Consider the following 22,564-nt stretch of genomic DNA (forward strand, 5'->3'; position numbering starts at 1 on the left):
ATTGTGATGTTGGGTGCACAACTTTGTGAATATACTAAAAGCCATAGAAAAAGAAAAACAGCCAGTAGAATCTCTGAGCCATGGGTCTCCACAGGCTTCTCAGAAAAGCAGACTGGATGTGGGCTTGGGCTAAGGGCAAGGGATGGACCAGCCCCTGAACCAAGGTCCGTGTTCCTCATTTGTGACCCAGCCAGAGGAATTCACAGAATCTAGTCCAGTCTAAAGCCACTGTAGGAAAACTGTTTCTCTCTATCCTGGAAAAATACATATCCCACTAATAATCAGATACGGAATTTTCACTAGTCCAGGACTGTGGTGGGCATTTTACAGGTTTCCATAAGCAATGCCTGACCCGTTTCCACCGCCTGGTCATACAGTCCTGGCGTCTCAGGGAGGTAGTACCTCTTAGTTTTGCAAAGGGCACTGGGGCTTAACTGTGGCTGCACACCAGGATCACCTGGGCGTTGAATAAACACTGGTGCCGGGTTCCATCCCCAGAGATCCTGATTTAATTCGTTTGGGGGAGAAGCTTGGGCAGTGGACGTTTTAAAAGCTCCCAGGTGATTCAGATGTGCAAGATTGAGAACCATTGACTAAGTGAAGAATTCTTTAACGACTAGAAGAAAATATCAAAATTGTAGCATAGAGTACGGTAAAGTTTCTATCATGAAACTTCTCTTTTAGCTTTATGTTCACCCTGGGTCTCAATACAAAAAATACTTCTCACTGTAGGTTTCAGTCTGGGAGGCTGGAGACCTCAGGTTGACAGGTCCTGTCAGTCACCGAGCTAAATGAAGGAGACTCACCAGTAGCAATCAGGTGCTTCCCAGCCTCTCCGTGGGCCTCTCGGAGGGCAGGTGCTCCCCTGCTTCCAAAATAGCCCTTTCCCACCTTGGACAACCCTTGCTGAGTCAAAAGCTGCCTTTCTGAAACTTTTGCATCAACCCCTGACACCAGGGGACCTGCACTCTTCACCACTCCCTGGAGACATCACATTTCCCCACCACGTGACTTTGTCCTGTCGTTATGCAGCATCCTGGCTAGAAGCTAAGGCTCCTGTCCAAACTGTCTCTACCTGTCAAGTTTCTACTCACCTTTCAAGCACTAGCTCAAATGTCACTTCCATGAGGCCTTCCACGATGGGAGCTGTCTGCTCCCTCCCCCTGCACTCCTCTGCCTTTTAATTTTCTAACATTCAGTTGGAACTTTTTGTATTGTAACGACTTGGTTACTACCTTGGGGTTTGAGTAGACTGTAAGCTCTTTGAGGGCATGGGTGGAGTTTCATCTTGTATTATATCTCTGTATCCTCTGCAGGACCCAGTATATGCTCAAAAAACACTCGTTGAATGAATGAATGAATGAATAATTGGCTTGCCATGAAGTTTTTATAGGGGGGGAAGGTGCCAAGTAGTAGCTTAAGTGGGGGTGGGGTTTTAAGTCCATCGAATGTCCATTCTCTGATAAGACAAAATTATTTTTCAAAGTTATGCAAATGCAGTTTTGAGGCAAGTTCCTAGCGCCAGATTGGAAATCATGAATCTCCGTGCTGGTTGTCAGGGAGACCAACTCTCCTCAGCTGAATAAATGAGTGAACAAACATTCATTCTCTAATGCATCTTTAATGAAAACCAGGCACTGGGTTAAGTGCTTTATAAACATTTTCACATGCCCCCAAATTGGCCCTATCACAGAACTAGGCACACATGGCCAGAAGATGGACCCACTGCTGCCTAAGCTTCCACAGAACAAAACACAATCTGAGGACAGAAAAGCCCAGACTGGGAACAAGAAGAGGGGGCATGGCCTGGAGGAGAGAGGCCTGGGGGCCACATGTTGAAGAATTTTTTTTTAATTTATTAATTTTATTAATTTATTTTTGTCTGTGTTGGGTCTTCGTTGCTGCGCTCGGGCTTTCTCTAGTTGCAGTGAGCAAGGGCTACTCTTCGTTGCGGTGCGTGGGCTTCTCATTGCGGTGGCTTCTCTTATTGTGGAGCATGGGCTCTAGGCGTGCAGGCTTCAGTAGCTGTGGCATGAAGGCTCAGTAGTTGTGGCGCACGGGCTTATTTGCTCTGCGGAATGTGGGATCTTCCCGGACCAGGGCTCAAACCCGTGCCCCCTGCATTGGCAGGCGGATTCTTAACCATGGCACCACGAGGGAAGCCCAAGAATTTTTTTTTTTTAAAGAGACAACCTCTAGTTATATGCAGATAGTATGATTCTTTACACATAAAGTATGAGATAATCTACCAAGAAACTTTTAGAACTATTAAGAATGTTCATGAGGTTGCTCAAAACAATATCATTTAGCAAAAACCACCAACATCCCTTTATATCAACAATAGTCAATTAAATTAGAAAACGCCATAGAAAAAAAGATCCCGGGACTTCCCTGGTGGCGCAATGGTTAAGAAACCTCCTGCCAATGCAGGGGACAAGGGTTCGATCCCTGGTCTGGGAAGATCCCACATGCCGTGGAGCAACTAAGGGCCATGCGCCACAACTACTGAGCCCACGTGCCACAACTACTGAAGCCCGCACACCTAGAGCCCATGCTCCACAACAAGAGGAGCCACCGCAATGAAGAGAAGCCCCCGCTCGCCGCTACTAGAGAAAGCCCGCACGCAGCAACGAAGACCCAACGCAGCCAAAAAAAAAAAAAAAAATCCCATTCCCCATAGCAACAAAAACTAATAAATCTAAGAAAAGACACACAAAATCTTTATTGAAGGGCAAAAAAAAAATAAAAGGCCAGAAGAAATAGAGAGATAGATAGACTATATTATAAACGGGAAGATATAATCTTAATCAAAATTCTAATAGAGCTTTTCACATGGGGGAAAAAGAGGGTTAAGAATAATAGAGTCAATATTTGAAGAAGAAACTGAAAAAGGAGAAGACGACTGCCATATATGATGTACCCCTTATTACAAGCCTATAGTGATGAAAACAGTGTGATTTGGTGCAGAAATAGACAAATTCACCAAAAGAAGAGAAGAGAGACTCCAGAGACAGACTCTTGGGACTCCAGGAACTTGAATAAGCCAGAGGCAACCTTTCAAACAAGTGTGGAAAGGGCTGCCTATAAATAGTGTGGGGTAATTGGTTATCACAATCAAAAACTTCTATTTCTACCTCAAACTAGCCACAAAATAAATTTCAGATGGATGAACTTAAATATGAAAGAGCAAAACTTTAAAACTTTTGAAAGAAAATATAGAAGTCATTGCAACAAAGAAAGATATTTAAAAACACAAATTATAAGCGGAAAAGATTTATTGATACATCTGACTGCATCAAAATTGAAATTTTCTGAATAACAACAGACATGGTCAAATAAAAAGGCAAGTCATGGAATGGGATAAGATATCTGCAATGTCCATAACTGACAAATGAGTCATGTACAGACTATATAAAGAACATCTACAAGTTGAAGAGAAAAGGATAATGGTAGAAAAAACAGGAAAAGGTCATGAGCAGGTACGTTACAGAAGAGGAAACACAAGTGGTCGATAAATACATAGAGATGCTTAACATCACTAGTTATCAGGAGGTTCAGATTAAATAAGCAAAATAAAATGAGATATAATTTCACATTGATCAGATTGACTTAAAACACTGCGGTCTTGGGAGTTCCCCGGTGGCCTAATGGTTAGGATTCTGGGCTTTCACTGCCATGGCCTGGGCTCAATCCCTTGTTGGGGTACTGAGATCCTGTAAGCTGCGCAGCACAGCTAAAAAAACAAAAACAAAAAAAACAACCACTTTGGAGAGTAATTTAGCCAAGTCTCGTTAATTTCATGTGACGTGTACCCTAGGGAAACATTCCATGTGGGCCTGGGAGACACAAACAAGGATGCTCATTGTAGTGTTGTTTATAACAACAAAAACTTGGCCGTGTCCATCAACAGAATGACTAAATGAACCGTGATACAGTCTTAATGGAATAAACACTGAAAGAGGTAAAAGAGGTAAAGAGGATTGAAGAAAGTCAGGAGACCGAGTCCTGGTTCTTGTTCTGTTTCTAATTGATGACAGGCTGTTATACAAGTCACGTGTCCCTCTTCATTGAATGCTCTCCCCAGATATTCTTGTGGCTCACTCCCTCCCCTCCTTCAGGTCTGTGTGCAAATTCCACCTGCTCAGAGAAGCTTCCCTGACCCTGGTATCCATACAACTAGCATCCACGCCCCCTGACGCTGCTTTGTCAAGAAGCAGAGTGGCTTAAAGGCCAGGCTAGGTTCAAACACCAGGTTTACCAAGTACTGTTTGTATCCCCTTAGGCAAGTTACTTAAGCTTTCTTTGACTCAGTTTCCTCCTCTGTAAATGGAGATAATAATAGTTTTCACCTCAGAGGGTTGTTGTGAGGACTGAATGAATTAATACACCAAAGAGTTAGAACAGTGCCTGATACAGAGAAAGTGCTGGTTAATAGTAAATTGCATGGCAGTTAAAAGGAATGAAGTACACTGACGTGACGTGGATCAATCTCATAAACATGCTGCTGAGTGAAAAGAGCAAGCCCCACACGCATGTCACCCTTCCCTCCCAATTGCACGCATGCGGTCCAGCACACGGACCAGCCCTTGGTTACACGGCCATCAGGTGTCCTTCTCATGGGTCTGAGTTCCTCTCCCCTGCTGTCCACATCGGTCACAGCCTGGCCAAGTCAGTTTTTGGCAGTATTTATTGAATCGATTGACTTGAATTAATTCTGAAAGTCCTCGAATGCCTGAGGATGAAGACGATGGTGTATTCTAAGAAGCTGAACTAAAGACATGAGGGGGGTGGCAGCGATGGAGCAGGTGAGTGACACAGGTACCCGGAAAGAGAGAGACTCCCAGAGGCAGGGTGTCTCCAAGGGTAGGATTCTGTGACTCCAGGACCAGAGAGTGGGGTCCATGGTGTGACTGAAACATCAACTGCTACATTCACAGATGTCTTGGCAAAAAAAAAAAAAAAAAAAAAAAGATCTAGAAGGATCCAAACAGAGCCCTTCCACTGGCTACAAGAGGGAAAGTGGGACTGGGGACAAGGGGGAGGTGAGTAGAGGCTTTTTTAAAAAACTCTAGATACTTTTGCATTGTTTGAGAATTCTGTACAGTAAGAAAGAATTTACTCTGAATTATTAGCAAAAAAAATATCTTGCACAAAAGGGGTACTCAAGAAATGGGCATTACAATTATTCTTTAAAACAAAGACTTCCCACCCAGCGCAGATCCCCAGGCAGGAAGGGGCCCTGCTCGCACCCTTCTTCACTCACTGCAGCTGGCCCTTCAGCAAGTCTCGCTGGCTCTACCTTCAAAGTGTATCCTAAATCCAACCGCTTCTCACCACCCTCACTGCCCAGGCACCTGCCCTGCCCATCCCTCGTCTCAACTTACAACCTTCACCTACTGCTCTCCTTGTTTCTCCCTTGCCCCCTCCATCTCACTCCCCCCCAGCGGCCGGGGTTCCTTAACAACCCAAACCAGGCAGTTGACATGTACCAAGTGCTTGCCATGTGCCAGGCACTGCGATAAGCAGGTCACTCACTTGCTCCATTAACCCTTTAACAACCCCGGGAATGAGATACTAGTAGAATCTCAGCTGGAGAGATGCAGAAGCTGAGGTACAGAGCATCCAGTAATTTGTGCCAGGTCCACATCATGAAGTGCCAGCACTGGGATCCAATCCCTGTGGATCGCGTGCTCTTAGCTGCCTCCCCACTTTGCCTCCCTCCCAGCAGCCTGTGCTCCCCACTCTCCCGGAGTGAAATCAGAGCTCATACTCCGGCTACAAGGCCCCACGTGATCTAGCCCCTGCCTGCCCCTCCAGCCTTATCCACCACCTCTCTCCTCCTCATCCACCACTCCCCAACCCCACAGGCTCTCCAGCTGGTCCTCTGCCTAGAACAGTCTTTCCTTACTGATCTTCTAATGGCTTGTTCTCTCGTTTCACTCAGGTCTCTGCTTGAATGTCACCTCCTCCCAAATGGCTTCCCTGACACCCTTTCTAAAATAGTCCTCACTTCATTCTCTGACCCTTTTCTGCTGTAATTTTATTCATAGATCTTACCACTTCCTGATATGACGTTATGAGACTACTTTTTGGTTGGTTATTATGTGTCTCCTCTCTCTAGAATTTCTGTTCCATGAAGGCAGGGACCTTGTCCCCAGGGCCTGGAACAGAGGCTGGCACAGAATGGTAGTGCAGCCAATGAATAAATACTCACCCCCTCCCCAAGCCAAGGCAGCCCAGGGCTGCTCTGGGACCAGGTCTGGGCCTGCTGTGTGGGGCTGCTCGGAATGTGCCCACTCCCCTTCCACGGGATGGTGCTTCTGCCTCTGGGGGTGTGGTCCCATCCTTCCCTCTGGGCCCCCTGGACTAGTGGGGCAGGAGGCAAAGTGAGATCTCCCATATTCCTTCCCAGTTTCCCTCCTCCGCCGGCCCCTCTGGCCATCCCTCCAGCCCCAGGGCTTGCACCTCCGGCCACCTGGAAGCTGGTCTGACGAATCCATCCCCACCAAGATGATGAACGTGCCAATTTGTCCTTCGCAAGGATATTTGCATTTTAAATGAGGCCACACAGGAGAAGCTCTTCACCCCAATGTATGACTGTGTCATGGTGTAACTTCCAAGCCCAGGATGTTTGAGAGAGATACCGCTTTTCCCTCTCCCAGACCTTGGGGGAAAGGGCATGGCAGGTAAGGGTGTTGAGGGAGAGGGAGAAAGGGTTCCAAGCTCACCCAGTGGGTCAGAGACTGGGACCCAGCAGACCCCAACCTCAAATGCTGTCCCACTCGACCCACCTCTTCCTTTCCTGCCACCCAGAAGGCCTGGCTTTGTTCCCCAAAGCATCCCCAAGCCATCCTCAGGCTCTGCTTTGTGGAATCCCTCCAGAGGCTCCCCAGGGAACCTAGAACAAAGGCCTTACCCATTTCAATCCCACAGATGGCCAAGGCTGCAATCACCGCACCTGCCGACGTCCCAGCAAAGCGATGGGCCGTTTCCAGCATCCGGGGGGCCAGGTCCCGAAAGGCATCCACCGCCCCAGCCTGGTAGAAGGAGAGGAATCCACTGCCCGAGAAGGAGATGGAATGAGGGGTATCTGGGTCCCCCTTGAACACCTGTTCTTCCATCTCTCCAGCCTGCGGCCTCCCGGGGTGGGGAGAAAACCCTCAGCGCTGGCCTGCCCAAGCGCAGGCTGCCCTCCTGTCAGAACTCACTGCCAAGCCTCCCTGCCAGCCCGGAGCCTGGAATGTGGCCGTCTCTCCCCAGGCGGCTGGGACACCCATGGGTGGCTCAGGCAGCAGCTGCCTGGGCCTGTTGAGCTACGTCAGTAGGCAGCCCCAAAGCCTGGTAAAGGGCCCAGGCCCAGGACGAGGTGCAGGATGCCCTGATGGGTGAGCAGCGCCCTGGCCCTGCGCACGCGCTGCTCAGCCTTCAGCCCCGAAGGGTTCACTCATCTGGTTGCAAAACCTCCAACGATGGTTATGGGATGGCGCCTCCCTCCCCAACACACTACAGTAAAGGAACTGACCTCCTGCCAGGAAGACGGTATCCCCTTCCCGCAGGGGCAGGGCTGCCAAGTTGGCTCTGGTTTTAGAGGGAAACACGGCTCACAGCACCCATGCCTCCACAGCGATGCCCTTCCCTGGGATCCTTCTCCAGGCTTTGTGTGATGTGTTACACAATTATTTTTATTTGTTCTTCTTACATAAGTGCCCCTTTGCTTATTCACTTTTTTATTCACGTTAGGACTGGCCACCAGCAAAGTTGGAAAGGAAAAGAGTTTTGGCTTCAGGGGCACCACCCACCACCGCCTCTCCATCTCCCACCTTCTTTTCTCCTTGGCCCTTTACTGACACACTAACTCTTAGTCAGTGCCCTCTCTCCAAGCCCTGAATCTTTATGCTGTATCCTAAATGTCCCAGAAGAAATCAATCTGGAATCTCGATCATTCTGTTTGGGCTTCATACTGTGCACTGTTCTCACTTTGAAATGAGAAGTCTGAGATGCCAGTATTTAACCCCAAGGATGAACAGCTTGGGACGCCAGGTATGGGGGCATCTGGGTCAGGGCAGAGGGATGATTTGGAGCCCAAAGGGAGGTGGCGGGGGCACCAGGGTTAGCTCCAGGGAGCACTGGTCATGCCCCTCTGGAGCTGTGCAACGTGGCCCTGGCAAGGAGGGCCTTCCTTACAACCGGCAGATTTCATTGCCTGAGGAGGTCGCAAAGCAGCAAAGTGGCAAATCACGTCTCCCCCTTCAACATCCCCCCAGGCCACCTAGAGGCAGGATCAGAATTGGAATCGACACACAGAGTCCCCTGCCCAATCCCCAGTCCAGCTCCGTACTCTGTTAGGATGCGATAGCCATACTGAACCCGCCCTGGGGAGCTCCCACCAACTCTGTCCGCCTTACTGATCTGTATTGGAATTTCACATTGGGGGCAGCGCCCGGTGATCGGTCAGGAGGGGGTTTTCTATCTCAGGTAGGTAGTTCCAAGTATATTACCTCTGTTTGAGAAGGGAACTCCTAACTAAATGTGTCTGCAACAGAGAAAACAAGTGCTCGCCCGTGTCTCTGCGCTTGCGTGTATGTGTGCGCATGTGCACACGGGGCAGGCTCACGTATGTTAAACAGAGATCTGAGGCAACCGACTGGCTGGGGTGAAGGGTGGGGTGGGGCTGGGTGGAGTCCAATCAGCTTTTGCAACACTGAGACCCTGCCTCCTTCCTGGGAAATCTGGTTGGCCTGTCCAGCTCTGCGCTGGGGGTCCTGGGAGATGGGAGGGAGTGGAAGCCCCATCCTTTAAGTCAGACGCCTACACTCCTTGGGAACAAGATAGACAAATGAGAAATAGACAAAGACCCATACAAGGCAGTCTATAATTAAGTACCAAATTGTGCAGGGCTGAGATTCCTGCCAGAAAAGTTAAGAGATGAGGGTGAGTGGCGTGGGCTGGAACCATTAGAGAAGCTATGTGGTAGAGCTCTGGGTTGGGGTGTTTGAAGAAGCTGGAAGGAGGAGGGAGGGTATTGTGGCAAGAGCAGCATGAGGTCCTTACAGAGAGGGAAGGGGTGTGATGGCAGGCAGTTACACAGAATGAAGGGCCTTGGAACAGACAGACGTGGGTTGAAGCCCATCTCTGCTATGTATAGGCAGTGTGACGTGTGGTAACCGCTCCAGGCCTCAGTTTTCCTCATCTGTAAAAGGGACAATAATGCCTATGCTGTACAGGAACTGTAAAATTTAAAATATAGCTGTAAAATGCCTGGCACGTGGTGTGTCTCATTATCAAAGGTCAGAAAGGGCCAAGGCTTCTGGAACAGATGGACCTGGGAGAAAAGGTGGAGTAGAAAGATGGGGTCAGTAGATGCATTTGCACTTGCAACATGCAGGAGGAGCTAGGAGAGTTCTCAGGCAGGAGAGTCTTGGAAGGGCAATGAGACAGGCTGGAGGATAAGGAAGGAGGATAGTGCTGCATCCTCCTTTGGATGTTGGTGGCCAAGCCAAGGTGGCGGCTCACAAAAGATAAGTTAATGAAGCCATTGCCTCAGAGACTCTCAGGACCTGGGGACTGGTTGGATGGGCAGGATGAGTCATGGCTGATGCCTCATTTTCAGCCTGGGTGCTGGGAGGGGTGGGGCTGCCTTTGGCAGTCTTGGGAAAAATGGGACAGAGCTGGGGAAACTGGATAGAGTATGAGTTTACTTTAGGACATGTCTGAGATGACAGCAGGACACTGGAGCTTTGGAGGAGAGGCAGGGAAGGCTCCAGAGACAGGGCAGAGACCCCTGCCATTGAGTAGCAGAGAAGGGTGAGCAGTTGGAGGTGGGCACAGGGTCATGTTGAAGGAAGACAACCTTGGACAGGTATGCTCCTTCCCGATCATCTTGCTATTCCCAGTGAAATAGGAGGCAAGGCCACTTGTTCTACATGGACTGCAGGGCCTCGAGAAGGCTGGGGGCCCACCACCCTTTCAAAGACAGCACTGTGTCCTGACTCGGTCCCTGGCACCTTGCTCTTCAGGCCTGACTGTTGGATTAGGCCATGGTCCTCACTGAGGAAGGATAGTCTTCAGTTCCATGGGGACAGGAGACCACAGCAGGTACAGCAGAGCCTCTACGCAAACAGGCAAACTAGAAATTCACGATGGCACTTAGGAAGGCCCCATTGGAACTGTTAACATGTTCCCACGCGCTGTCCCTGGCAGAGTATTCTATACATCTGACGAGGGCTGGGGGAGGGCCGCAGGACTCGCCCATCCAGTTCCTTGGTGTTAAGCGATTGAGAAGTTTCGTCTCATTTCCTATTGTTCCTGACATTATGCTCAAAGCCCTAAGAACTCCAAGTGGATGCCATCAAGAAAGGATCACATTCTGACATTTCTGCATTTGATTTTTAAAGTCGGCTCATAATCCTCTCAGGTGTTTTACACTAAGTTAATGCTGCTCTTATGACTCATCAGCCTCTGAGGAAATCACATGCAAGAAACTGAGACTGCTTATCACACACAATTCCAACAAGACAACCCAAAAGGAACTTATAGAAGAACCTAGAGTTTCCCTAAATATAAAATATGTGAAACCACCCAGGACACATCTCTTGGGGAAAAAGATGGCATTGAGATTCTGGGTTAGCTTTTCATTGATGGTGCACCCCCCTTTACTTAAATCTTGTAAAATATTTATTGAGTGAAGAACGTAGTTGTTTCTGGATGTGAAAGAATATGAAGGTCACAGCATCGCCCATGAGTAATCTTGCCAATAGTGTTTAACCTGAATCTAAGGGAGGCCTAACTTCTGGTTACTGTGAATACAGAGTATGAAGGAACAAGTTAAATGATGCCAGGTGAAAACAAAGACAGGACTTTCCTGGCGGTCCAGTGGTTAAGACTCTGCACTCCCAAAGCAGGGGGTGCAGGTTCAATCCCTGGTCAGGAAACCAGGATCCTGCATGCTGTGCCACGTGGCCAAAAAAAAAAAAAGAAAAGGAAACAAAGACAAAGTGAAACTGGGAGAAGGGCTGGTAGATAACTTGTTGCTACACAGCAGGCATTCCTGGCCCACTGTTCCTTGCCCACTTCCCTACAGAGCAGCCGAAAGGTTAGATACTTGATTTCCAAGCCTCCCTTGCAGCTAGAGTCCATCATAAGACCCAGTTTTGGCCAATGAGAAGTAAGGGGGAATCTGCTGGGTGGCTCCCAACAAAGGTTTTCCTCCTTGATAAAAGGAGAAAGGTACATAAGGAGAGCCCCTTTCACCCCATCCCCCTTTCTTCCTGCCTGAGATGCTGTCCTGTGAGAACAAGGAGGATGGAGCTACGGCAGCTATCTTGTACCCATCAGGGGAAACAGGCAGCCACACTGAGTGTATTAGTTATCTATGGCCGTGTCTCAAATTACCTCAAGATTCAGTTCCTTCAAATAACAAACGTTTATGATCTTACACTGTTTCCAAGCATTAGGAACCCAGAAATGGATTAGTTCCAGGCTCGGGGTCTCTCATTGGGCTGTAGTCAAGCTGATAGCTAGGGTTGCAATCATCTCAAGGGTCACTGGGGTGGAACAATCCACTTCCAAACACACTTTCATGGTTGCTGGTAGTGGTAGGCATCAGTTCTTAGCTGGCTATTGATAGAAAGCTTCAGTGCCTCACCACATGGTCCTCTCCACTGGGCTGCTCACAAGATGACAGCTTGCTTTTCCCAGAGTGAGATGTGCAAGGGAGTGAGAGAGAATAAGAGGGATAGAGAGTGTGAACCCCCAATGGAAGCCGTAGTCTTTTTATAACACTGTGAGAAGTGATAACCATCCCTTCTGCCGTATTCACACCCCTCCTACATTTTGCCAGGGTTGGTCTATGTGACCAGAAAGTGGGGATTCTTAAGGGACAATTTGGAGGCTGGCTACTTCACTGAGGATAGCAGAAGAGAGAGAAAGAAAGAGTCTGGGTCCTTGAGGAGATTGTTGAGTGACTGTACCAACCCCCAAACCATTTGTACCCTTCCTGTTATATCAGATAATTGAATGCCTTTATTTTTGAAGCCACTGTGCATTTGATATTTGCTGCTGAAAACCTCAGGACTAATGCAAGGACTATTCAGTATTTCTAGTAAAATGTACAAATATCATCTTGAGAAGAACAAATAAAAACTAGTTCTTTGTTTTTAGGAAAAATAAAAGAAATACTTTAAGGTATAGTTTATTATAGCTGAAATCTGATTCATAAAAATTCTGAAAAATTCAATCTGAAAATTTCAGAAGAATTTTATTATACCTTTTAGAAATTGTTTACCAACTATTACCTTTGTTAGAATAGAATATTTTTCTCTTCCTTATTCCTCCTGAAAAACAAGTGAGGTTCTGCTAATTAATTGAACAGCCCTCTAATATAGCACTTGACTTTTGAGGTCTGTGACTTAATTTTTGAATACTGGATCAACATATATGTATATCCTCTGTGGGGTGCAAGTGTTTACACCTTTTCTAAAAAGTCAGTAATTAAAAAAAAAAAAAAAGACAAGGCGAGAGGAGAAAATTTGACACTCTTGAGATGGGGACAGAGCTTGCTAGCACCCTGTCATGTTGTCCTTTTACATGACCTTGAGATCATTCATGCAGCCTAAATCACATCTTATTCTCATTATGAAACAGCTTAATCATACAGTAAAGTGCTGAAAATAGAATAGCAAACAACCATGTACCTACCTGACAGATTGAACTAATCTTAACATTTCATCATATCTTGGACAAATACTTGCTTGGTTTTAAAGAAATGAAACATCATAGGTAGAGGTGAAACCTCCTTTGAACTCTTTCCTAATTTTACCCCCACTCTCCCTCCCATGGGAAAACCATGTCCCAGATTGGAGAGAGTCTTTTCCTTCAATGTTTTTATATTTTTATTACATGAATATGTTTTATAAACAATATATAGTATTGGGGTTTTTTTGTTTTTATTTAGTTATTTATTTTTGGCTGTGTTGGGTCTTCGTTTCTGTGCGAGGGCTTTCTCTAGTTGTGGCAAGCAGGGGCCACTCTTAATCGCGGTGCACGGGCCTCTCACTATCGCGGCCTCTCGTTGCGGAGCACAGGCTCCAGTCGCGCAGGCTCAGTAGTTGTGGCTCACGGGCCTAGTTGCTCCACGGCATGTGGGATCTTCCCAGACCAGGGCTTGGACCCGTGTCCCCTGCATTGGCAGGCAGATTCTCAACCACTGCGCCACCAGGGAAGCCCTAGTATTGGTTTATAAATATTTTAAATTTCACATAAGCAAGCACATTGACTTATTCTGCAATTTGCTGTTTTCATTCAGCGTTGGGATACATGGCTCTGGTCTTTTCGATGTTACTGCTTTGGTAACCTATTATGAGACCATGGGGCAACATATTCATTATTCTCTTACTGATGGACATTCAGGTTGTTTCCATTGTTTTACTATAACCAACAATGCTACAGTGAGAACCCTTTTATACATCTCCCTTTATATCATATGGGAAATTCTCAGGGTCACAATGTGGGTATACCAGTTGTAGCCATGGGATTTTAATTTATGGAGGTAACTGAGTGGTGACATGGAGAAGCTAATGCCAATGAAAGAAAATTTTTATTATTTACACCCTGATTCAAGGGGGCTTGCCATGCCATGCAGGGCTATATGGGGAAGCACCAGGTTTGGTCAGGAGGCAGACGGGATGAGGGGAAAGCATGGCCCAGAAACTTGTTTGTGTTTTCTGCAAGAAAGGCAAGGCAGGGCAGAGAAACAGCTTAGGACTGGCTGATTTAAATAGTGTCAGCAGGCTCTGGACTATAGAGGTGGTCTCAAGTTGTCTGGAACCTAGCCCTGGGTGATTAGGGCAGAGGAATATTGCTTCCTGGAGTATAACAGCCAGATAAAGGAGGTGGTTCAGAGTAAGGGCTCTGGACTGGTTACTTTGCTGTGAAAGGTGTGCTTTGAGCCCTTTGCTATCACTAAGAATTGGTTAACCCTGGGAGGGGTGGTCTCTCCCCAGTCAGGGAGGCCAAATGCCAGACCATCAAGAATACACACAATAGGAAAATAGGGCACTTCTTCAATTTGACCAGTTGTTGCCAAATTGCTCTCTGGAGTGGCTGTGCCATTTTACACTCCCAGACAATAAGAGATCTAATTGCTTCCCTTCTCTTGGTATTACCAGATTTTTAAAATGTTGCCAATCGGAAGGGTATGGACACTATCTTATTGTTGTTTCACTGATATTTTCCTGATTATTTACAAGGCTAGGCGTCATTTCATATGTTCATTGTCCTTCCTCTTCTCTGAATTGCTTATTCTTAGCCTTTCCCCATTGGGGTGTGGACAGCATTTGCCTTCTGTTATTAATGTGTAGACATTGATACTAATAATAGCTCCATTGAATGCGTTGCAAATATCCTCTCCCAGTTTGTGGCTTGTCTTTTAACTTTTTTATGATGTCTCTATGGTACAGAAGTTTAAAATTTTAATGTAGTAAAATATATCATTCTTTTCCTTTATGGTTTATATGCTTGTGTCTTTAAGTCATAAAGATGCCTTCTCATATAAAAGAGAGTCTTGGTTATTTTAAATGATTTAACCAGCAAGCCTAAGCTATTTGTTCAGTCTCTATTGAAAAACTGCAGTCTGGTGGGTTGTTTGGCACCATCTGTTTTAAAATAAATGCTTGTAGGAATTTATCCTGCAGAAGTACCCACAGGAGTCCCCCCAGAACCCCAATATATGCACAGGGTTGTTAAATACAGCACCAATTGTAATAGCAAAAATCTAGAAGCAACCTAAGTATCTCTCAGTGGAAAGCTAGTTAAATTAATTCTGGTATATATTCATTTACCATATAATGTAATTCTCTGCAGCCATAGAAAAGAATAAGGGAGATCTGGATGTGTTCACATGGGAAGTTCTCCAAGATATATTGGTAAATGAGAAAAATAAAAATAAAAAAAAAAAACCCAAGGATCCAAAGAATAAATATGCTACCATTTATGTCAAAAACGGAAAAAAAATTCCCTATGTGTATGCACGTAAAATTTCAGAAACAAAACTACTCACGGTGGCTACTTCTGAGGAGGAGGACCAGGGTTTGAGGGTGCGAGGGAAATGCATTTTTCATTGCCAGTTTTTTCTGTTCTCCTTGTTACTTCCATTACAGTAAACAAAGAAGAATTGCTGTAGGTGGTCCCCATTGCTGTAAGTTGCTATTTGTTTTGGCATTTGAAATATTCTGAGGTGAAGAGGAGAAGAAATTGAATTATTAGAAACGGGACAGGAGACTGGGCATCATTGGGACAGTTTGATTACATGTGTTCTGCAGCTGGGTCTGAAGGCATAAGGGTCAGTGCTTGCAGCAACGTGCTGGTTGATGAGATCCAGGCTTGCCTTTGTCTGGGGGAGCGGGGAGTTGTCTGGGAACCAAGGGGAAGTGGTTGGGAGAAGCAGGAAATGAGAGGGAAGAGGGATGGAAGGTTGGGGCAGGTCTGAGCCAGTTGGATTCGCCTGGGTCCCTGCAGCCCCAAGACCAGCTGTCTGAGTCTTGCAGTCTGGGCCACCGTAGGCTCTGAGTCCCCTTGCACTGTCCGGCTGCAGGGTAGGAAGAGGCTCTGCACCCCCTCCCCCAGTGGAGGAGGAGAGCTCCCACCTCAAAGGTACTGGTAGGCAATTCTCTGGAGAGGAAGAAAAGCCAGGCTCAACCTAGGAAAATGCTCATCCAATAAATGGGAATTAAAGGCACCCTGAGTTTATCCTTGTTGAGATTTAAGAAGGGAGAGGGATTGGGCCAGCATTCACAGAACAAAGACAAATTGTATCCCAGGGTTGAGTCCAATGACCTTCCTCAGGACAGTACAGTGTAGGTGGTCAGGGACCTGGGCTGTCTGGGTTTAAATCATAGCTATGTTGATTGCAAGTTACTTAACATCTCAGTGCCTTAGTTTTTGTATGTATGGGAAAAGAATACTCATCTCCTAGAGGGTTGTCCTAGTATATGGTAAGTGCTTACAAAGTATTAACCATTGTAATTCTTCATTTACCACCTCTGTAAATTCACGTAACTGGCGTCCTGGGCAGTGACATAGTCAGCACTGGGGGTTGGATCTGTATCTGAGGTGGATGCACGTTAACCAAGCTCACAAACCTGATGAATAAGTTGTAACCAACTCATTCATTCACACCGGCCAGTGCTTGTTGGCGGATCTGTCACCACCTTGATCTCTCTTTTCCCCATGTGGGAGCCCCGACTATACTCAGAGGCCCCTTGGGGGACTGGGAACCCTTCTGTGCTCTTATTCATTTCCCTGGCTACTCCCACTGCGTGACTGTCAGCCCCATGGGGGAGGGCACTTTGGTACACTGGAGGATGGCAGCTCATGGTTGTCAAATAAATACTTGCTGAATGACTAAATGGTCATCACGTGTTCCGTGTCATAACCAAACACTGGAAACAACCTAAATGCCCAACAACAGGGAGTTGTTATTAAATTGTGGCCCAGTCACCCCACAAAACCAAACAGTCATTGAGAAGGATAATTATAGCAATTGTATAAAAAGATAGAGAAATGTTTGTGATGTAATCTTAGCAAAACAAAAGAAATCAAAATGGTCTTGGCATGATGTGGATCAATCTTGATATTTTGTTAAGTGAAAAAGCAAGATCCTGGAAAAAGAGTATGAGATGATGCCATCCATGTAAAAAAGGGGGCAAAAAATTGAAGACTTCACTTGCAGCTCTAAGCACAAAATACCTCTGACCAGCAAACAAGTGACTGAAAACACCTGGGCCTCTAGGGAGGGGACAGAGAAGTGGACATTTGGGAACAAGTCACTGACAACTTTTCTACCCTCTAAATGTTGAACCAGGTGAGCGTGTTTCTGATTCAAAAAATCAAATAATTTAAAACACTTCCTGGTACGTAGCAAAGTAAAATTGATTAATATCTTTTTTCCTACTATATTCCTCAACTCTAAGGCACAATTCTAACCCACATTTTAAAGTTTCCGTTATCAGAATATATCTCAATCAATGGGCATTCTTAATAGGTTCTTGTGGTGGGTTTTTTTTCCCCCTAAAAAGCTTTTACTAAATCAATGCTGAGGCTTAAATTTGATGGTATTTTAGAACCAAGGAAATATAGTACAGAAAGATGTGTCATCTAGAAAGGAACTATAACAATAAAAACCATTGTGTGGTGGGATTGTGGGGATCTTCCTTTCTCAAAATGGTGCTTACTGGTAATTTTACATCATCTTTTCAATAGTTTTTTAAAAACATATTTTAAACTGTTTTCAGGAGATAATAAATGTTTTTAGAGGGAAGCATCCCCCAGCACCGGGGTATAGAGCGCCTGTCAAGCAGTAAACCCATGAAAATCACCACTTCCTCAGCTTAGTTTAAATAATTATCAGAGCAAAACTCTGGGCCCTAACTTAAGCTATGATTACAAGGAGAGACCCATTGTCCTTGGATATTTCCTGAGATACTCACCTTCCAGGAACAGTTTGTCAAACCCAAGACAACACTTACTTGGCCACCATGGGTGTCTATATCAGCAATCGGTTCAGACCTTGAGCTTTGATCATATAACATGTGGGATACACTAACAACGGTCCAAACTGATGACTTGAAGTCTGTCAGGAACTGACTATTAGTAAATTTCATGTTTGCAAATTGCTGCAAACCCTTGTTACTCAAAGTGTGGTGTGTGAACAAGCAGCAGCAGAATCTCATGTCCCAGACCTACTGAACCTAAGATCCACATTTTCACAAGACCCCCAAGTGATTCATACGCACATTAGAGTTTGAGAAGAACTACTGTAAACTATAAATTGCAATATAGATGTTAGCTGCATTATTATTAATGAAAACAAAAAACGAATAATAATTTCTTAATCTGTTTTCAGAGACCTTCACATTATCACCTCATTTGGTTTTTATAGCAATACTATGAGTTAGAGGTTTTTTTTTTAAATTTATTTATTATTTTATTTTTGGCTACATTGGGTCTTTGTTGCTGCGCGGGGCTTTCTCTAGTTGCAGCGAGCAGGGGTTACTCTTCGTTGCGGTGCGGGTGCTTCTCATTGTGGTGGCTTCTCTTGTTGCAGAGCACGGGTTCTAGGAGCGCCGGCTTCAGTAGTTGTGGTTCGTGGGCTCTAGAGCGCAGGCTCAGTAGTTGTGGTGCATGGGCTTAGTTGCTCCGCGGAATGTGGGATCTTCCTGGACCAGGGCTCAAACCTGTGTCTCCTTTCTTGGCAGGAGGATTCTTAACCACTGGGCAACCAGGGAAGCCCCAGAATTTTAGAGTTTTTAAACCCCAGTTTATAGAAGAGGAAATGAGATTCAGAGAAGTAAAGGGAAACTTATTATATTGAGTTTTGATTAGGCCTGTAGTTAGGAAAAAGGTTGCCAATTCATTGTTCAGGTACTCTCGTGATTTTTCAATGATGCAGACATTTGATGTCTAGCCAAACTGGGAAGTAAACAATAAATGCTGGAGAGGGTGTGGAGAAAAGGAAACCCTCCCGCACTGTTGGTGGAAATGTAAACTGGTACAGCTACTATGGAGAACAGTATGGAGAGTCCTTAAAAAACTAAAAATAGAGCTACCATATGATCCAGCAATCCCACTCTTGGACATATATCCAGAGAAAACCATAATTCCAAAAGATACATACACCCCAATGTTCATTGAAGCACTATTTACAATAGCCAGGACATGGAAGCAACCTAAATGTCCATCAACAGAAGAATGGATAAAGAAGATGTGGTACATAGATACAATGGAATATTACTCGGCCATAAAAAAGGATGAAATAATGCCATTTGCAGCAACATGGATGGACCTAGAGACTGTCATACTGAGTGAAGTCAGACAGAGAAAGACATATATGATATCGCTTATATGTGGAGTCTAAAAAAAAAGGCTACAAATGGCCCCTGCCATCCCTTTGAGCATCCTTTTCCAGTCTCTGCTAGGATTGTGCTTCTCTCTCAATGCCCAGGACCGTCCTCTCCCTCAGGAGGAGACAGATGACAGTCCAGTTCACGTGGCTAGCCCCTCTTGTCTGCTTTTCTGGGGCCCAAAGTGGTCTCAGCCTCTGTGTGTGGGGGGCAGGGGGTAAGGGGGTCTGAGTCCAAGGCTGAGAGTTAAGTAGACTTGACAGCCAGTATAACAACAGGTTGCTCGTCTGGGAAGCCAGATAGGTCCTTACATCAGCCCTGCAAGGACTTTTTAATTCTAACTCCAATTAGAATGGCCTATTCTAATCAGAGGACCAAGACCAGGATGAGATTAAGCTGTGCTTGAAAATAATTCAGGATTAGTGAGAAAAGAATAGAAACATTTATTTCTCAAGAAACTTAATTATTGTTTAAACCTAAGAGTTTACTTTTTAAAAGCAAATCATCACGTCGAATTATTTACTTGGCTATTTAATGGTTACTTTGTTTAGCTCTTTGATGAAGGGTTGGAGTTCTGTTTCAAGAAAAGATGAGGAAGCAGCATATTGCTTTCTAGCTCAGTTAACTATATCTCCAACTTAAGCCATGTATTCAGACCATATGAGCTCAGAACAGGAGCAGCCCACCCTGACTATTAGGAACCTAAGATGAAAAAGAGAATCCTGAGGGCTAAGCTCACAAGGTGAAAATAGCCATAATACATACTAAGTTCTTCCTGAGTCAGGTGGATCCAGGTTTGCACTTTTCATATTAAACAAAAATCTCATGTGCAATGATAGAAGCATTTTGGAAGGCAATTTGGCTATTTACCAAGAATTATAGCAGCTGTGTCTTGGGTGAGGCTCACTGCTTTCAATATTTCTTTGAATGAGTTATTCCATTCCTGAAAATTTATCCTCAGGAAATAATTTAAGGCATAGAAAAACTCTAGCCAAAAGAGCTCACCACAGCACTATTTTAATTTTTTTTTTCTATTTTTTGGCCGCGCTGTGTGGCGGCATGCGGGATCTTAGTTCCCTGACCAGGGATCGAACCTGCGCCCCCTGCAATGGAAGCACAGCATCTTAACCACTGGACCACCATGGAAGTCCCACCAGAGCATTATTTTAGATATTCAAGCATTGAAAACCCATAGCATCTGAGAGCAAGGAAATAGGTAAATGACCTACAGCGTATCTACCTAATGATTTATTAAGTAGCCATATTTTAAATGATGCTTACATTTAAAGTACATTTGGTATTGAACTGGATTGTCCCTCTATTGCCTTTCATCTAATATGTGAAAATGGTTGAAACAAAGTTAAAAATGAAAGTTGTAAGACAAAGACTATTTGTAAAGTACTAGCTATAAAATTTGGTCTAAGATATATTAGGAAGGGTCTGCCCAGACTATCATCATCTTCTTTATCCATCCAAACCCGAAGTCCAGCCATTCTTCAAGTCCTGTGCTGCCTCCTCATCCCTCCCTCCTCATCCCTCCCTCCTCACAGCTTCTACAGTACACATTGGCCCGTGATAGGCTACCTCGTGCAGTTGGTGTTTTCATTCAGTATGTATCTCTCTCACTGGGATCCTTGACATCAGTGACTGGGTTTTAAACCTCTTTTATTCCGCACAGCACACAGCTCAACCCCTGCACCCAATCAGTCATGAGTCCTATTGATTTTACTTCCAAGCTTTCCTCAGCTCTATCTTTTCCTCTCTATCCTTTCAACTAAGCCTCATCTCTCACATGGGCTCCTGCCACATTGTAGCAATCAATGCTGTATCAGTTATGGTGCTTTAGGCTGCAAGTAACAGAAAAGTCCATGTGGAGTAGCTTACACAATGAGGAAAGTCTGTTCTCCCTTTTTTTTTTAAAAAAACTTTTATTTATTTATTTATTTATTTTTTTTTTTATTTTTGGCTGTGTTGGGTCTTCGTTTTCTATGTGAGGGCTTCCTCTAGTTGCAGTGAGCGGGGGCACTCTTCATCGTGGTGCATGGGCCTCTCACTGTCGCGGCCTCTCTTGTGGCGGAGCACAAGCTCCAGACGCGCAGGCTCAGTAGCTGTGGCTCACGGGTCTAGTTGCTCCACGGCATGTGGGATCTTCCCAGACCAGGGCTTGAACCCGTGTCCCCTGCATTGGCAGGCAGACTTTCAACCACTGCGCCACCAGGGAAACCCCTGTTCTTTCTATTTGAGAGAAAAGCCCTTTCCAGAAAGCCCCCCAGAAGACTCTCCCTCGGGGTCCACTAGCCAGCACTGGGTCACACATTCATGCCTTAGCTGCAGGGGAGGCTGGGAAAGCCATCATTTATCAGTTTCAGTCTCAATAGTGGGATGCAGGCTCTGCCAGCAGGAATGAGAAGAGCGTGAAGAGGCAGTTTCTATTAGGGTAAGGAACCAATAGTGTCAGCCCCAAACTTCCTGCCTTGGGTGTCCCCACCCCTTTAATCCATTCCCAACACTGCCACTATTAATTCACTCATTCATTTAATTAATGATTCATTCATTGTATTAGTCAGGTTTGGCTAGTTTATGTTCCAGCAACAAACAGCAAGGGGGAAGAGAGAGCACAGAGATTGGCACCAGCTTTTACCTGCTTCCGCCTGAAATGGACCTATGTTTCACCCATCATCCCCCAACCCCCCTCCCCACAACCATTAGTCTGTTCTCTGTATCTATGAATCTGTTTCTGTTTCATTATGTTTGTTTGTTTTGTTTTTAGAGTCCACATATAAGTGAAATCATACGGTATTTGTCTTTCTCTGTTTGACTTACTTCATTTAGCATAATACCCTCTAGGTCCATGTATGTTATCACAAATGGCAAGATTTCATTCTTTTTTATCCATTCATCTATTGATGGACACTTAGGTTGCTTCCATATCTTGGCTGTTGTAAATTATGCTGCAGTGAACACAGGGGTGCATGTATCTTTCTAAATTAGTGGTTTTGTTTTCTTTGGATAAACACTCAGAAGTAGAATTGCTGGTTCATATGGTAGTTATATTTTTAATTTTTTGAGGAATCTCCATATTCTTTTCCTTAGTGGTTGTATTAATTTACATTCCCACCAACAGTGCATGAGGGTTCCCTTTTCGATTCTGCTTACATTTCATTGGCTAAAGCAAGTCCTGTGGCCATACTTAGCTTCAAAAGGGCACAGAAGTGAGATCATCCTTCACGCAGGGTAAGCCGCATGAACAGTTACCAAATCCAACAAATATTTATTGAGTGTTGGCTATATGCAAAGAGACGTGCTAGAGATGTATTGGTAAGAAAAACAAAGTATCTGTTCTGAAAGCTTTTACAGTCTAGAAGCAATAGTCTACCCCTTCCTTTATGTGCTCAGGCTAACATTTAGAGACTTCAGTTGTACCACCATTTACATTTTCATTGCATTAAAAAAAAAAGAAAAAAAGCTTGGCTGTCTTCCTGAATAGGCTGTAAAACCTCAAAGATGTCTTATCCTTTCTTGTAAACCTCATACCTAGAATTGTGCCTAGTACTAGTAGAAACTTAATGTTTGTTGAATGATGTATGAGATAGGATGGGCTCAGCTACGGAACAGGAAGCCCAGATGACAGTGGCTTAAACAAACAGGGTTTGTATTTTAACATTTAG

At 45.1% G+C, this 22,564-nt stretch overlaps 2 protein-coding genes across 11 annotated transcripts in view; both read right to left on the reverse strand.

The window, feature by feature from the left end:
* PNPLA1 (patatin like domain 1, omega-hydroxyceramide transacylase) overlaps window positions 1-13,988 on the reverse strand; it is a 64,161-nt gene extending 50,173 nt beyond the window's left edge. For all 9 annotated transcript variants that reach the window (XR_014250724.1, XR_014250725.1, XM_082412605.1 and 6 more), the window contains exon 1: window positions 6,917-13,988. Coding sequence is in view for 7 of the 9 variants with exons in the window: in XM_082412605.1 (XP_082268731.1) it covers window positions 6,917-7,121 (205 nt within the window). In the remaining 2 variants the exon portion in view is untranslated. The remainder of the gene's footprint in view (window positions 1-6,916) is intronic.
* Window positions 13,989-14,100: 112 nt separating this feature from the next.
* Window positions 14,101-22,564, reverse strand: part of BRPF3 (bromodomain and PHD finger containing 3) — a 57,066-nt gene continuing 48,602 nt past the window's right edge. For both annotated transcript variants that reach the window (XM_082412569.1, XM_082412566.1), the window contains one exon: window positions 14,101-15,227. Coding sequence is in view for 1 of the 2 variants with exons in the window: in XM_082412566.1 (XP_082268692.1) it covers window position 15,227 (1 nt within the window). In the remaining variant the exon portion in view is untranslated. The remainder of the gene's footprint in view (window positions 15,228-22,564) is intronic.

The sequence above is a fragment of the Balaenoptera physalus genome (genome assembly GCF_965194825.1).
Source record: "Balaenoptera physalus genome assembly, chromosome: 11".
NCBI lineage: Eukaryota > Metazoa > Chordata > Mammalia > Artiodactyla > Balaenopteridae > Balaenoptera > Balaenoptera physalus.